Below are 17,663 nucleotides of genomic sequence, written 5' to 3' on the forward strand. Positions count from 1 at the left end.
GGGAATGGCAGATAGGTTTCCTCTTTAGTAACAACACCACCAGTCATTTGGTTGGGCAAACTAAGTTGAGCATGACTAAAGCTATATCTGTAGTTGATTTGCAGCATTTGCCATGTACACAGGAGGGCCATCCCTTGTGAACCAGACTCAAGCTATAGCCATTATGGTGCTAGTAACATTCTGATAATAATATGGCCCATTACTATTTGTTTGCTTGTTTGTTTTTAACTTTCCATTTTAAAATAATTTTGCTTTTAAAAAGTTGCAAAAATTGGGGCGCCTGGGCAGCTCAGTCGGTTAAGCATCTTCCTTCAGCTCAGGTCATGATCCCAGGGCCCTGGGATGAAGCCCTGTGTCAGGCTCCCTGCTCACTGGGGAGTCTGCTTCTCCCTAACCCTGCTCGTGCTCAGGCGTGAGCTCTCTCTCAAATAAATAAATAAGTTCTTTAAAAAAAGTTGCAGGGTGGGAGGATGGGTTAGCCTGGTGGTGGGTATTGAGGAGGGCACATTCTGCATGGAGCACAGGGTGTTATGCACAAACAATGAATCATGGAACACTACATCTAAAACTAATGATGTAATGTATGGGGATTAACATAAGAATAAAAAAAAAAGTTGCAAAAATAGTACAAAGAATTCCTACATACCCTCCCCGACTCTCCAAATGTTAACATTTATGTGATAGTACAATTCTCATTTCACCAGAGAAAAATCAGAAAATACAAATAAGAGATTATCAGAGATAATCACTACAAACACTTCTATTATTACTGTTAGGGCTTTTTCTATGCATGTATATACACACATGCTTGCGCACATGCACATTATATTTAAAAAAAATTTTTTTTAAGATTTTATTAATTTATTTGTCAGAGAGAGAGAAAGCACAACCAGGGGGAGCAGGAGATAGATGAAGAAGCAGGCCCCCTGCTGAGTAAAGAGCCTGATGTGGGACTCAATCCCAGGACTCTGGGATCATGACCTGAGCCAAAGGCAGACACTTAACCGACTGAGCCACCCAGGTGTCCCATGAACATTATATTTTTTAAAATTTTGAAATAAATTCAGACTCACTTGCGGAAGTAGTATAACGAATTCCCATATACTGGTCACCCAGATTCCCTAAATATTAACAGCGTCTCCTTTAGTCTGGAACATTTTCTAAATCTTGTTTTATCTTTCTTTACCTTGACACTTTAGTACAATGTTCCTGTATTTGAATTTTTCTGATTTCTTCATGATTAAATTTCAGCTGTGCATTTTTAGTAAGAATGAAACAGAACAATGCTGTGTTCTTCTCACACATTTTATCTGGAAACCCATGATGGAGATTTGTCTTCTTGGTGATCCTAATTTTATCATATAGTTAAGGTTATCTGCCAGATTTCTCCACGGTAAAGTTACTGTTTTCTGTTAGTAATCGAGAGTGGCTTGGTGGGAGATACTTTGAAACTAAGTAAATATCCTGTTTCTCATCATACTTTTTGCCTACTAATTTTAGCATCCATTGATGCTTTTTTGTCTAAAATAATTATTACTGTGATGCTTGACAAATGGTAATTTTTCTATTGTCAGATGAAATTCTGCTTTAATAACTTTCCTTCTCTCCATTTATTTGATATTCAATTATTTATGTGACAAAATACTCTTGAATATTAATTTTATTTTGGGGGTGATAATCCATTACTATCATTTATACTGGGAGCCTCTGTCTCTTTGGCATATCTCCAGCGTTTTTTGAGTACTTCCTTACTTTCTGGAAACTTAAAGTGTTCTAGGCTTACCTTGTATTTCCCAACTCCAACCCAAATGGAATCAGTCATTTCTCCCAAGAGTCCTGGTTCCTTTGATCAGAGATGGCAGACAGAAACAACTTCTGGGTGGTAGGTGTGCTCTTTTGTACTGGGATTTCCTTGCTTCTAGGCCCTCTCAGCAGACAAAGCTAGGAAACATATGCATTTATTGACACACACATATTGATCAATTTTTATATCTATTTGTATACATACATACTTATGTACATTAAAACCCATGAATTCATACTGATACCTCCAGTTCCAGTCCAACACCACAGGGTTCATACTGGCCTCCCCCATTTATTTTTTTAATTATTTTTTTAAAAAGATTTTATTTATTTATTTGAGAGAGAGAACATGAGCAGGGAGGAGGGTCAGAGGGAGAGGGAGAAGCAGACTCCCTGCTGAGCAGGGAGCCCAAAACAGGGCTCTATCCCAGGACCATGGGATCATGACCTGAGCCAAAGGCAGATGCTTCACCAACTGAGCCCCCTGGGCGCCCCTCCCCTGTTTCTTTAAAACTCCTTTGTCTGAGGGCGCCTGGGTGGCTCAGTTGGTTAAGCGACTGCCTTCGGCTCAGGTCATGATCCTGGAGTCCCGGGATCGAGTTCCGCATTGGGCTCCCTGCTCGGCAGGGAGTCTGCTTCTCCCTCTGACCCTCCTCCCTCTCATGCTCTCTGTCTCTCATTCTCTCTGTCTCAAATAAATAAATAAAATCTTTAAAAAAAAAAAAAAAGAAAACTCCTTTGTCTGACAGTGAGAAACTTGGCTGTTGTTATCCACAACATGTTTACTTATTGTTCAATCTGAGAACACATAGTTTCAGAATTGCTAATCCATACCCCTGGAAAAAATGAATCTGCTAACAGAAGTACAATATTTGTGAATATTATTTTGTCTTCAGCTATTAAGTATATATTCAAAATACTGTTTCTCAGGGCACCTCATTGGTGCAGTCAGTTAAACATCCAACTCTTGGTTTCAGCTTGGGTCATAATCTCATGGTCAGGAGATCGAGCCCCACATCAGGCTCCATGCTCAGCACAGAGTCTGCTTGAGATTCTCTCTCCCTCTGCCCCTCCTGCTGTGCACGCTCTCTCTCTGAAGTGAATAAATAAATCTTAAAAAAAAAAAAATACAGTTCGTCAAAGTTACTTAGGTTAGTTTTTTTCCCTCATTCATATTTCAGTATGGTTATATTAATCATCTTTAATGCAGGTAGCTTTGTTTGCTCCCATTTTGGTTCTCCCCAAATCCTTGTTGATTTTGGTCTTCGAGTGCTGACCTGTGAACAGCACTAGAAGTCAGAACTATAAAAGGGTGTATGCAGAGCAGTGTCACTCCTTCCCTTCTTTGCACCCTTTGTAGAGAATAAATCTGTTTTAATCATTTGTTTCTTTTTGCACAAATGAGCAGATACATACATATTTTATTTCTTTTTCTATAAATACTATTTTCCACTTTGCTTTTTGCACCTAGCAGTATGTACTAGAAATCACTCCATATCACTTTATTTTTCCCCTCAATAACTGTGTAGTATTTCATGTGTGATATACCATAGTTAATTCAACCATTCTCTGATATGTGGGCATTTAGATCCCTCCCCCTTATGTTTTGCAATTACAAAGCTGCAGTGAATAACCTTTTACACATGTAAAGGTTTTCATATTGTCTGAAGTCTATCTTCAAGACAAATTCCTGAAAGTGTGTTGCTGGTTTAAAGTGCATATGTAAAAAAGAAAAAAAAGTGCATCTGTAGTCTTGTTAGATGCTGCCAGATTCTTCTCAGAAAGGTTGTACCAGTTTGCACTCCCTCCTGCAATAGAGGAGAGGGCCTATTTTCTGCAGCCTGCAAACAGCATGTATGTCATACTGATAGTTAAGAAATGGTACCTCGGTGTTGTTTTAATTTGCATTTCTCTAATTGTGAGGTTGAACATCTTTTCATGTGTTTAAAAACTTTTGTAATTTTGGGGTGCCTGGGTGGCTCAGTCGGTTGGACATCTGACTCTTTGTTTCATTCAGCTCAGGTTCTGATCTCATGGCTTGTGTGACTGAGCACCAAGTTGAACTCCATACTCAAGCAGGAGTCTGCCCCTTTGCCCTCTTGGGCGGGCTTTCTCTCTTAAATAAATATTTAAAAACTTATAATTTTTGTGGATTTATTATCTCTTCCCATTTTTCTAATTTTTTGTCCTTCAATTTTTAAGAGTTCTTTATATATGTAAGGATATTAGCCATTTATTTATCTGTGATATATGGTGTAAATATTTTCTCTCAGTTTATCAGTTGTCAAATTTTTAAGGTTTTTTTTTCATGCAAAAATTTTTTCATTTTATATAGTCAAACTTACCTACCTTTAAAAAAGAATCATCTTTGGATTTTGAGTCATTAATTAGAAAGAAAGCCCTTCCCCATGTGGAGGTTAAAAGAGAAATTCACCCATGTTTCCTTCTAGAACGTGTATGGTTTCATCTTTTTTTTTTTTTTTTTAAAGAGGGGGCACATGAGCGGTGGTAGTGGGGGATGAGGTTCCGGAGTGGGGGAGGGGCAGAGGAAGAGGGAGAACGAATCCCAAGCAGTTTCCCTGCCCACTGCAGAGCCCAACACAGGGCTCTGTCTCACAACCCTGAGATCATGACCTGAGCTGAAATCAAGATTTGGACGCTTAACCAACAGAGCCACCCAGGCGCCCCTGATTTCATCTTTTTAGATTTACACCTGAACTATTTGGAGTTTCTCGTCTTGTGTATGGTGTGAGGTAGGGGTTCAATTTTATCTTTTTCAAAATGGCTACCCAGCCATCCCAGAACCACTTCTTATAAGGTCTACCTTTGCCTTAGTGATTTGAGGTGCTCTCTTTGTCACATACTACATTTATTTATGTTTTGGGGTCTATTTCTAGACTTCCTTTTCTATTCTGCTGATCTGTTCATTTGTCAGAACCACATTTTTCATTACAGAGGCTTCAGAGTATGTCTGAATGTTCAGTAGTCAGTATCCCTTTGTAGATTTTGTCAGTTTTTCCTGGCTATTCCTGAATGTTGAACTTTAATATCAACTTATCTAGCTCCATAAAAGTCTGTTGTCATTTTTTTATTGGGATTTCCTTAAATTTGTTAACTTGGGGAAAACTGACATGTTTATCATGTTGAGTCATTCTGTCCCAAAACAGGCAATGTATTTCCACTTGTTGGTCTACTTTTATGTCTTTCAGGGGTGTTTTAAAATTTTCCTCATATAGGTTCTATGAATTTATTAAGTTTATTCATAAGTAATTAACCTTTTATGTTGCTATTGCAAATGGAGTTTCCTCCACCATTATATTCTCCAACTGCCTATTGTATGTATATGAAGGCTATTGTTTTCTTGTGTTAATTTTTTTTTAAAGATTTTACTTATTTATTTGACAGAGAGAGGGAAAGCAACAGGAGGAGTGGGAGAGGGAGAATCAGGCTTCCCACCAAGCAGGGAGCCCAATGCTCCCAGGACCCTGGGATCATATTTTCCTGCTCTTCTGGAAGCTTGCTCTCCCTCTCCTACTCCCCCTGCTTGTGTTCCCTCTCTCACTGTGTCTCTCTCTGTCAAATAAATAAAATCTTAAAAAAAAAAAAGATTTTAGGGCGCCTGGGTGGCTCAGTCGTTAAGCATCTGCCTTCGACTCAGGTCATGGTCCCAGGGTCCTGGGATCGAGCCCCACTTTGGGCTCCCTGCTCAGCAGGAAGCCTGCTTCTCCCTCTCCCACTCCCCCTGCTTGTGTTCCTGCTCTTGCTGTCTGTCAAATAAATAAATCAAATCTTTAAAAAATAATAAAAAAATAAAAAATTAAAAAAAGATTTTATAATAATTTATCTTCTTACCCAGTTCATACTGGACTTGAGGTTAATTCCCAGTTTCATGGCTGTTCATAAGCATTTTCATTAGAAGACTGTTAGACACCAGGAAAGGGCTCGATCATTCAGCCATTCAAGATTTACAGGCTGAAGAGTAGGTGGGAACAGAGAGAGTAGCAAAGAATATTTACCCTAATAGCAAATTCACAGCAATTTTCAAAAACCAAAGTAAATATAAGCTTTCTAGTCTAGTATATAGCACCATAAACATTATGAAGAGCTATGTGCATATGATATTATATGTTGAACGGACACAGGTGCTACCTCTAGGTCATTTCCAGCCTTAGACTCTTGACCTTGGTCAAAACTAGATTCTTCAGAGGCAGCTGAGAGTATGCCTCTAGTTAAAAAATCAAAGCCAGTCGTATTAATTTCCTATTTCTGCTAGAACAAATAACCACAAATTTAGAGCCTTAAAACACCAGTTTATTGTCTTAAGGTTCTGGAGGTCAGAAGTCCAAAATGGATCTTACTGGGCTAAAATCTAGGTGTCGGCAGGGGTGTGTTCCTTTCTGGAGACTCTAGAAAGAAAACAATCTGTTTTCTTGCCTTTCCCAGTTTCTTGAGGTCACCTGCATTCTTTGGTTTGTGGTTCCCTCCCATCTTCAAAACCAGCAGTGGGGGCACCTGGGTGGCTCAGTCGGTTAAGCGTCTGCCTTTGGCTTAGGTCATGATTCCGGGGCCCTGGAATCGAGCCCTGCATTGGGCTTCCTGCTCAGTGGGGAGCCTGCTTCTCCCTCTCCCTCTGCCCTTTTCCCCTGCTCATGCCCTCTCAAATAAATAAGTAAATAAAATCTTTTAAAAAAAAGTTTAATAAAATTATGAGTTGTATTCATAAAATTAAAAAGAAAAACCCAGCAATGGCTGGTTGAGTCTTTTTCACATCACTTTACTATGACCTTTTTTCTTCCTCTCCCTCCTTCACATTTAAGGATCCTTGTAATTCCATTGGGCCCACCTGGATGGTCCAAGTCAGCTGATTAGCAACTTAAATTCCATCTACTATCTTTAATTTCCCTCTTCCACATGGTGTAACATATTCACAGGTTCTTGGGTTTGAGATGTGTACACCTTTGGGGGGGCATTCTGTCTATCCCAGCTAATTTGGGTGTTCCATCTGAAGCAAGAATTCCACAGCTGCTGTCAGACTGCCACTATGCAGAGGGCATCTTCACCTTCTGATATGTGAGGATGAGCCAAGAACAAGGCTCATTCATTTATTCATTCATGCAACTATCATGCAATTCCCACAAGTATCTGTCAAGGGTCATGTGTCTTAGATGTAGGGAATACAATGGAGAGCAAATTATTTTGCTCTTGTTTATACAAGGAAGTTTCCTTTTTTTTTTTTTTTTTAAAGATTTTATCCATTTATTTGACAGAGAGAGACACAGCAAGAGAGGGAACACAAGCAGGGGGAGAGGGAGAAGCAGGCTTCCCACGGAGCAGGGAGCCTGACGCGGGGCTCGATCCCAGGACTCTGGGATCATGACCTGAGCCGAAGGCAGCTGCCCAACCAACTGAGCCACTCAGGCACCCCAACAAGAAAGATTCCTAAACTTGATTATAGACTAGGAGGGAGATACACATTAAATAGTCACACGACTAAATATATGCTAATTTTAAAAAACTGTGATAAGTTCAATTAAGGAAAAGTTCAGGATGCTTTGAGAGAACTTAAGATGTGACTGACCTCATCTAGGTCAGAAAGCCTTCTCCTTGAAACTGGTGTTTGGGTTGAGCTAGAAAGGTTAAAGTAGTGGAGTTGGGTGAATGTATGGCATGTGCAAAGGCCCTGTGATGGAGTGTGGTGGTTTTAAGGAAGTGAAGGCTGGCCGATGTGATCAGAGAGCAGATTGCCAAGGGGAAACAATGGCACAGGGTGAAGTTAGAGCAGTTGTTGAATACCAGATGCCTGAAGAGTCCTGGAAGCCATGTTTGTTCTCTGTAGTTAAGAGTCTGGTTTTTGTTTTTTGTTTTTTTGTCTTTACAGATTTTGAGAGAGAGAGAACAAGTGGGGCAGAGAGAAGCAGAGGGAGAGGGAGAAGCAGACTCCCCACTGAGCAGGGAGCCCAATGTTGGGACTTGATCCCAGGACCCTGGGATCATGACCTCAGCCAAAGGCAGACGCTTAACCAACTGAGCCACCCAGACACCCTGAGTCTGTTATTTGTTTCTCTTTCCCTTATTTTTCTCCTGTTTTGTTTCTTAAATTCCACATGAGTGAAATCATACAGTATTTGTCTTTCTCTGACTTAACTTCACTAAGCTTTATAGTCTCTAGATATCCATGTTGTTGCAAATAGCAAGATTGCATTCTTTGTTATGGCCGAATAATACTCCATTGTATATATACATACATCTTCTTTATCCATTTATCAATTGATGGACACTTGGGCTGCTTCCGTATTTTGGCTATTGTAAGTAATGCTGCTATATACACAGAGGTGCATGTATCCCCTTGAATTAGTGTTCTTATATTCTTTGGGTAAATACCAGTAATGCCATTGCTGGACCACAAGGTAGCTCTATTTTAACTTTTTGAGGAACCTCCATACTGTTTGCCATGGTGGCTGCACTAGTTTGCATTCCCACCAACAGTGCACAAGGGTTCCTTTTTCTCCACATCCTCAACAACACCTGTTGTTCTTTGTGTTGTTGATTTTAGCCATTCTGACAGCTGTGAGGTGATATTGTAGTTTTGATTTGCACTTCCCTGATGATAAGTGATGATGAACATCTTCATGTGTCTGTTGGCCACCTATAAGTCTTCTTTGGAGAAATGTCTGTTCATGTCTTCTGTCCATTTTTTAAAAGATTTTGAGAGAGAGAGAGCGCCCAGGCAGGGGAGAGGAGCAGAGGGAGAGGGACAAGCAGACTCTGCGTGGAGCCTGAAATGGGGCTTGCTCTCACAACCCTGAGATTATGACCTGAGCTGAAATCAAGAGTTGGATGCTTACCCAACTGAGCCACCCAGGCGACCCTTTTGTCCATTTTTTAAATTGGATTGTTTTTTGGGTGTTGGGTTTTATAAGTTCTTTACATATTTTGGATACTAACCCTTTATTGGCTATGTCATTTGCAAATATCTTCTCCCATTCTGTAGGTTGCCTTTCAGTCTGTTGTTTCCTTTGCTGTGTAGCAGCTTTTTATTTTTATTTAGTCCCAATAGTTTATTTTTGCTTTTGTTTCCCTTGCCTCCAGAGACATATCTAGAAAGAATTTGCTACAGCCAATGTCAAAGAAGTTACTGCCTGTGTTTTCTTCTAGGATTTTTCTGGTTTCAGGTCTCACATTTAGGTCTTTAATCCATTTTAAATCTATTTTTGTGTGTGGTGTAAAAAGTGGTCCAGTTTCATTCTTCTGCATGTTGTCCAGTTTTCCCAACTCCATTTGTTGAAGAGACATTCTTTTTCTCATTGGATATTCTTCTTTATTTTGTTAAAGATTGTTAAAGATTAGCTGATCATGTAATTGTGTATTTTCCACAATTCTGTTCCATTGATCTATGTGTCTATTTTTGTGCCAGTACCATACTGTTCTGATTACTACAGCTTTGTAATATAACTTGAAGTCTGGAATTGTGATGCCTCCAGCCTTTGTTTTTCTTTTTCAAGATTGCTTTGGTTATTTGGGGTCTTTTGTGGTTCCAGACAAATTTTAGGATTGTTTTTGTAGTTCTGTAAAAATGCTGTTGGTATTTTGCTAGGGTAGTAAAGATGTTTTAACAATATTTGTTCTTCCAATCCATGAGCATGTCTTTCTATTTCTTTGTGTCATATTCAATTTCTTTCATCAGTTTTTTATAGTTTTCAGAGAACAGGTCTTTTACCTCTTTGGTTAGGTTTATTCCTAGGTATCTAATTATTTTGGGTGCACTGTACAGAGTAGAATTTTTAAAAAGATAACTGTAGAGCAGCCAAAGCAGCTACTGTGTGAAGAATGGGGTACAGTGAGGCAAGAATGGAAGCTCAGTTGTAGCATCTGAGATGGGAGTGATTCCTTATAGTAGAGATGGAGGGACATGGCCAAAGATGACAACTAACTGAGGAGGTAAAAATAACAGGGTTTGGTAATGGATTGGTTATGGAGGTTAAAGGAAAAAGAGGTTTCAGAAAGACTTAGGTTTGGAGAAACAGCTTCACTGCTAAGATCACAGTCAGTTTTGGACATTATGTTAAGTTGCAGAAATCAAGTAGGTAGTAGGATATATGGGTTGAAGTTCAAATTCTAACTTTGAGCTCCCTGGCATATATAGGTGGTAATTTCAACCAAGGGTGTGAATGAAATCTCCTAGGGAGAGGGTACAGAGGAGGGCTGCCATCATAGAAAGCAGAGGTTCTTAACCTGGGGCTATTATGCTCCCCAGGGGACATGGAGCAACGTCTGGGGACATTTTTGGATGTTGCAATTTGGGAAGGGGTGTGCTACTTGATGTCTAGTGGGTAGAGGCCAGGGATGCTGCTCAACCTCTGCTGCACAGCACAGTCCCTACAACAAAGAATCATCAGACCCAAAATGTCAGTAGTGCTGGGATTGAGAAACCCTAATTCAAAGGGTGGGTAGAAGAGGACCAGCCAGCGGAAAAGTCTAAAAGCAACCAGGAAGAGTGTGGCATGAGGAAGGTACGAGAAGAAAGTATCAAGTGGGATGAAGACTGAAAATGGTCATTGGCTTAAGGATGTGGTGATTTTGGGTGACTGTAGACAGTTTGTGGAGTGGTGGGGTCAGCAGCTTTTTCAAATAGGACTGAGGAATAAGAGAATGAGAAAATGGAGACAGTGAATGTAGACAGCTTGACAGCAGAGGTAAGGCAATAGTTGAGGGGGGGATGGGGGGTGGGATGGGATAAGGCTATTTTGTATCTTATTTTTTTTAAAGATTTTATTTATTTGACAGAGAGAGACACAGTGAGAGAGGGAACACAAGCAGGGGAGTGGGAGAGGGAGAAGCAGGCCTCCCCTGGAGCAGGGAGCTTGATGCTGGGCTTGACCCCAAGACCCTGGGATCACGACCTGAACTGAAGGCAGAAGCTCAACGACTGAGCCACCCAGGCGCCCCTAGGCTATTTTGTATTTTATTTTATTTTTTAAAAATGTTTTATTTATTTATTCATGAGAGTCAGAGAGAGAGAGAGGCAGAGGCAGAGGGAGAAGCAGCCTCCCCGCCTAGCAGGGAGCCCGATGCGGGACCCGATCCCAGGACCCCGGGATCATGACCCGAGCCGAAGGCAGACGCTTAACCATCTGAGCCACCCAGGCGCCCGGCTATTTTGTATTTTAAAGATGAGAGACATTTGATTAAAGTGCTGATATTCCTATTCAACAGAGAAGCAGCCTGGGAAGGCCTGGGGGGGCAGAGAAAGGGAGGGAAGGATTGGCTTTAGCTGGGAGTGGTGGCTTCAGCTGCAGCAGGAGGGAAAGGGGAGAAGATGGATTAATCAAGCAGGGTTGCCTGCAGAGGGTCCCTTTGTCTGTCATTCCCTTGGTGTGAGTTTTAATGGCTCCAGTAGAGGAGTCAGATCAGTGATCCCAAACTGTTCCTTTTAGTCAGGGAAGGGCTTTGTTTTAGGATGTGCTGTACCAGTCATGAAGGTTTGGGTGTTCCATGAGCCATTACCATCAAAGTCAGGGAGACCACATGGGCCAAGTTTCTGAAAAGGGGCTGTGACCTGGAGCATCAACTGAGCACTAACTTTCGCTCGAATAAACAGTGGAGTTACTTTTTTTCCCTCCAGTTTTCTTGCATGTTCTTTGGAGCAGTTTCTTCTGACCAGCGACAACACTTCAACCACCCTTTTGACAGTCTGGCAACGGCAAGTGACAGTGAAGAGGACATGAATAATGGCAGTTCTTCCACATTCTGACACTTAATGATGGCTGAATTGGCCCCCAGTCCATTTGCTAGCTCACTTGCACCTCAAACACGTTTTCACATTTAGTCTAAAAGATACTGTCTTGGACTTCCTTGAAATGGGAGGATGGGCTTCTGCTTTGCTAAACATCATCATCTTTTATAACAGCCATATCTAGAAATAGCTGCTTGTTAAGTGTACATATTTGCTTTAAATCCATAATGCTACTTGGAGGCAGAAGAGTCTTCTGTGCAGGGAAAAAGCTCATTAGAATTCTTCAATGCACGTTCACACTAGAGCTTTTAGCATTTTCTTTGCCAGTTTTATAAAGGTATTTAGACCTTTTTCAGCAGCCATCTAGAGTGCATCAATATGGCTTGTAGTTCTGTGACTAGTAGGGAGCTTTTGTATTTGATTGCAAACATTAGAGTTTTGGTGCTTTCAGACATAGTAAAAAGCTATGCAGTCTCTTCCTATGTAATGCCATGACTTTTTTTGTCCATTGCTTTTTATATTCTGTTAAGATTTTAAGTAAAAATAATCCCTGAAATAAAGGTCAAGAATAAAAATATATAGCCACCCCCCTCACTTTGGAGTCTTTTCATATATTGTAAAATTTTATTTTATAGCCTTAAATTGTTCTGTTTTCATATGTGATTTTTACATTTTGCAGTGGCATGCAGAAAAGAATTTTATGGAACTGCTGCCAAAATTATTTCTGTATTATCTGACATTGAGCAGCAACCGCCACTTCGAGAGCCTAGGTTTGGAGTAAAATGAGGTAGATGATGAATATTTCTGTTCTTTGCCCCTTTAAGAATTAGCTTCTTACCTGAACAGACAGACTAAAAAATCTGGCACAAAACCATTGTTACATAATATGTAACATGCCTCTCCCTCCCCCAAACCTGTTTATAGTCAATTATAACCTGACAAACTCTTCACTTCTGTAACATCTTACTGTGAAGTCTTTGTGAAACCATCAAATCACAAGGAAACATTAACGGGCAAGCAGTTGTACTTAACATTTTGTGAGGAATTCATACACAAAGGTGGCTGAGTGAATTAGTAAACTTCAGAACTGTGAAGAGGTCTAACTAAAACCAGAATGAATTTGGCTCTTGTAGCTTAGTGAGTCAGAGCTACCCACAATAACCTAATAAAAACTGTAGTTCGTCCCAAAATGTTCCTCAATGAATGAAAATGGGCTTTCACCAAGCTTTTTGTGGAAATTGGCCATGCCCACATAATTTCAAGTCCTTTCACACTGTAGGCTAAAGATTTACGTATCTTATGCTTACACTGATGATTAACACTGAATTTCACATATTCCTGACAGATGCAGATGACGACAAAGAGAGCATTTATACCCGAATAACTGTAGGTCTCATGCAGAGGGTGAAGTTTCTGGTTCACTCACTGAAATGGGCAGAGGGGTGTAGGTTGTGAAGGCACCATCATCAGTAATTGCCTGGATGCAGCATCAGTCTGGAAAAGATAGTTACACTATTAAATTGTATATAATTTGGGTTTTAGAATTTGCATACAGAATGTTAAGTTTAAATGACACCAGATCTTTTTGTGGCTTCATTCCATACCATTTGGAAGATGCAAAAGCCTTCTCAGTTGGGAAAACATCTATATTTTACATTCAATTATCAGTCCATTTTGATGGAATTTTTGAGGCAGCTAAACTGATGTAGTAAGCTAGCTGGTGAAAAAGAGCTAAGGGGGATAAACTAGGAAAAGACAGAAAATGACAGCTACAAAGTAAGGAGTCCCTGCTAGAATGACTAAGAGGCTTGGAAATGAGGACTTGATATAGAGACCAACAAAATGCCAAGGGCTGGTGTCTTAGTTACGGTTCAAATTAAGAGGAGTTATGCAGATTAGTATAAATACTATATTTATTAAATATCTTTACAGTTTATTTAAATGTATTTACAGAACTATTCCTGCATAAGTTATATTTCAGACATCCAATTCAGGTCATTGCCTCTTGGGTAAGACAAATAATGATAGTCTCAACAGAAAAAAGCAGCTCATTAGTATACACAGATTCAAATTTGCTTCATATTTAGCCATCTTTGCCACAGACTACCTGCTAACAGTTAAAATTTTGACATGGACACTTGCTTTTTAATTGAGAAGTTCGATTTTGCAAAGAATTTTTTTTAATAAATAGAATCCAAATGCTTTTTGCTTCATATTTTCAATTTTATAAGCAGATTTTGGGTTTTTGATATTGTAAAAATTTGTTAACTGCAAAAATGTGATAGTTTCCAGGGAAATTGGGTGCTGTAGCTTCTAACAAAGATAGCTGGTATAAGGTGACAAGGAACCATGAACTTATTCAAAAGTACAAACATTTACAGTTCTAGCCAATCTTGTTTACAATCTCCAAAATGCTCAAAACTGACTCCGTGAATTCCCACAATTCCTGCCTTGTTACTCGATGTGGTAGGTTGGTGGTACTGAAGGTGGTCCTGAAGGCTACTGTTCTATCCAGAACAAATGCAGCTGATAGAAGAGGACACTCTCCTATCATGCAAAGCTTGAAATCTAGTTTCTACCCTAGACGCAGTGCACCCCCCAGACATGCATACCTGGAATGGATTCTTTTGTGATTTAGTACCTATCAACCATGTCAAGCCAGTACAGTAATTCAGGACAAATAACTTGTTTCCCCCACCCCCATTTCTTCTTTCAGTTTTTAAGAGCCTATGGATTCTACTGCATTATCCATTCAGTAAATTTTTTTTGTGCGCAGGCAGCTTAAGTTCACAGGAAGAAATAAGGTTCTGATATGTTTAGAGTGCACATTTTAAAACAGAATAAAATAAAAATTTCAAGCATGTGATAAAAATATTGATTTTTATAATACAGTATTGCTTTATAAATATAGATGGAAAAGCTATAAACTTTACTGGTCTTTGGTGCATCCAGACAGGGATAAATAATTTGCCATTTGTAAATTAGAAATCCAAATTCTCTTTTGTTATAAAAGTCCATTACATGAGGCAAATGTGTGTTTTATGCTGCTTGATTTAAAATACAATTAACACACATATCAAGTTCAGAATCAGACCCACCAAGTGGTATATCTGTCACACCCCAGAGACTTGGGTTCTGTGACCTGGAAAATTCCAGTATGGGTCCAGCAGAGCCTCTGACTACTGGGAGTGGAAGGAGAGTTACTTGTTAAGCAGCACTCCAACTGATCACCACCCTCCTACCCCCCAGCAGTCATAAAATTAATTGTGTCACACACAAAGGACAGGGCAAAAAGAAAATAGAGAAAATATTCTGTGTCACTAATCTATAGGCCAGGTCCAAAGTCAGTTCCATTGTGAAACTCAAATTCTTGTCCCACTATTTTCAATATCACTGACACAAACATTGTTGATTTCTAATGGTCATTTCTCAAAAAAGACTAAGTTGATTAAATGAGTCGTGTAAAACACCACCAATCTAGCTTTATAAAGATTGTGTTTGATGGGTTAAATGAGAGCAGAGAAAAGCCAGTGACTTGACCAGCACTGCTCTTACAAGGAATTAAATGTAGGCATTGGAAAATTAATGCAAAATATATCCAGATCATAAGGCTACATACCTCTGACCAGAAATAATTAAAAACCCAAACGAAAGAGCTGAAATTGTCAGCCCAAATATAAATGTATTCCTTCTAACAAAACCCTTCTGGATGCAACTTTCTTTACTTTTTAAATACACAGAGACTGCAAACAGTTTGTGCAAAATAAATACCCCGCCACTTGCCACTCATGCTTCCGTGTTTTATCATAGCACGATGGGTACTCATTATTTAAACAGAATGTACCTCCACCCACCCCTCCCGGCCCCGACCCCTATCTCCTCTACCAAAGAATTCTGTTTTGTCAAGTTAGGGTAGTTAAGGCATTCTGACATGTAATTAAAGGTGATTCAAAATAGATATCTAACATTATGCCAATTTAGGAATAGTAGATAAATTACTGAACGGCTTACAAATGAATAACTCATTCTTATTATAAATGAAATGCCTGTTACAAGCATGATGCATTGAAATATAGTAATGACATGTACATGGTACATGTTAAACAATTTTAAATAAAACAAAAGCTTGACAGTTACTCAAATATACAGTACAAATTCACAAAACAAAATCTTTTAAAACAAGTTGAGGTAACCTCAAACATAAGTTTTAATGCAATAAACCAGGGAATAAGTATCTCCTTTAGAGAAAGACACTTTCTGTATTCTCTTTCAGTAGATCCTCATCAGGTTTAATTGCATTCTCATCTATACACCAATGTTACCTGACTTATATATAAAACATGGCTTTAATTTAAGAATTTCTAAGTATATATATTTTTCTACCACCAAGTTAATGAAGGAAAAAAAACTGACCCAAAAATATATATCTTTACAGCAGTCGACTTGTGCACAAACCTTAAAAATAAGTTTGAGCTTGCAGGTAAGGGGAAAACTGCGGGTAGTTTTATACGGAAACTATATACTGCAAGATGGCTATTCAGAAACTGTAAACATTAAGCTTGATTCAGAAACCCCTAAATTTTTGTGTAGGGCAAATGCAAATGTCAGATCATCACCAGGAGTTTTCCTCGTGGACTCTTGTGCTGTTGTCACTGCCCACAGTGCTCTTTTCACACGGACTCCCTGAATCTGGTGCCTGCTCTACGGAAAGCAAGCCTAGTAATGAAAGGTCTGAGAGGGAGACTAGGAGTAGCGTGACCATCAAAACCCAACAAAATTCAAAGTTATAGCTCTCTGTTCTCAACCTGTTAGGCCTGAGGGCCTAGAGCTCCCACACCGGGATCTCGTATCAGAAATCTGGGAGGAATTTCAGCCATAACATTAAATTTCTAGGCTTCGAGGAGTTTTATAATCTTGTAATATTTCCTTTGGAAAAATCTGGTAGGGAGTCTCCCCAACGCCTCCTGCAAATCAAGCCACCAGCCTATAATTTGGACTAATCAATAAACTGCCGGAACTTTCCTCACAGGAGCACGATTAAGCATCTTTTAAAAACCAAAAAACATTTGCATCCATAGAACTAAACTAAATTTTTCTAACAATTTGTAACAAAAAAGCTCCTGGGATGAAGATTTCATAATCCAGAGCAATGTTTTAGAGCAGAATTATAAGCCCCTGAAAAATAGGAGTTTATAATGAAAACATAAAGCCACACCAATCGTCATAACAAAGACTGTATAGTACACGTGTAACATTTCTTTTGATGATAATGTTTCTAGTAGATGTACCATAACATACAATTTGTGTTAGACTTTAAAATCCCTTTTACATATTGTAATTTTGAATTCACTTTACCAACATCACTTTTTCAATACTTAAACCATTTTTGAAACATAATAGCCATTTTGGCATTGAAAATCTCCATTCCATCGTAGAAAGGACAGGAAGAAGTGAAGGTCAATCTTCAAATCCTGATTCTCTTCCAAGTTGCTGGCAGATATGAGCTAGTGAATGACAGTAGTGGTTCTCCACAAAGATCTCAGCCAGGTCTCAAAAAGACAAGCAAAGGCTTACATCACTGGTCACTGAGATCAGTGGCAAAGAAACACAGTCCTGCCAGCAGCATCAGCACACATGGCAGGGGAGAATTTGGGAAGAGGAAGGGAAAGGCCGGAGTTGACACCTAGGCGAGTCAGTCTGTATACTCAGCCACTATTGAAAGAAGGACGGTGATGTCGTCTGGCTTTCCACCTAAAATGAACATGAAAATGAAAATGTCTTCATAGGTCTTAAAAGGAAAAGTCAATTAAAAATGTAAGCCTAAGAAAGTACTAAGAGACAAATGCTTGCAATTCAGGCAGGTTTGGTTTGTGCTTTAGTAGAAAAAAGAAGAAAATATTCGATAAAGAGAAATAGTTTTAAAAAAATTACATGTAACTTAATTGAAGTTTAAAAAAAAAAAACTTCACTGCTTCTTTACAACAGGCACTCTATTAAAATGGTCGCCACATCCTCTGTTTATAGCAATCACAGTAAAGACAAAATCTGGTTCAGATAAATTCTGCCTGACGAGAAAGTTACATGCTTCTACTCACAATCCTAATTTGGACAAACATATCTAATGTTT

At 39.3% G+C, this 17,663-nt stretch overlaps 2 protein-coding genes across 3 annotated transcripts in view; one reads left to right on the forward strand and one right to left on the reverse strand.

Annotated features, from left to right (window-relative positions):
- Window positions 1-12,122, forward strand: part of RAD9B (RAD9 checkpoint clamp component B) — a 38,282-nt gene extending 26,160 nt beyond the window's left edge. For both annotated transcript variants that reach the window (XM_064578350.1, XM_045887675.3), the window contains one exon: window positions 11,426-12,122. In XM_064578350.1, the coding sequence (XP_064434420.1) occupies window positions 11,426-11,554 (129 nt within the window). In that variant the 3' untranslated portion in view covers window positions 11,555-12,122. The remainder of the gene's footprint in view (window positions 1-11,425) is intronic.
- Window positions 12,123-13,431: 1,309 nt separating this feature from the next.
- Window positions 13,432-17,663, reverse strand: part of PPTC7 (protein phosphatase targeting COQ7) — a 40,060-nt gene continuing 35,828 nt past the window's right edge. The window contains exon 6 of the mRNA XM_045887672.3: window positions 13,432-17,287. Within this exon, the coding sequence (XP_045743628.1) occupies window positions 17,229-17,287 (59 nt within the window). The 3' untranslated portion in view covers window positions 13,432-17,228. The remainder of the gene's footprint in view (window positions 17,288-17,663) is intronic.

Source organism: Mirounga angustirostris, unplaced genomic scaffold (assembly GCF_029215605.1).
Source record: "Mirounga angustirostris isolate CCGP_5_RB_7025 unplaced genomic scaffold, mMirAng1.0.hap1 SCAF_14, whole genome shotgun sequence".
Taxonomy (NCBI): domain Eukaryota; kingdom Metazoa; phylum Chordata; class Mammalia; order Carnivora; family Phocidae; genus Mirounga; species Mirounga angustirostris.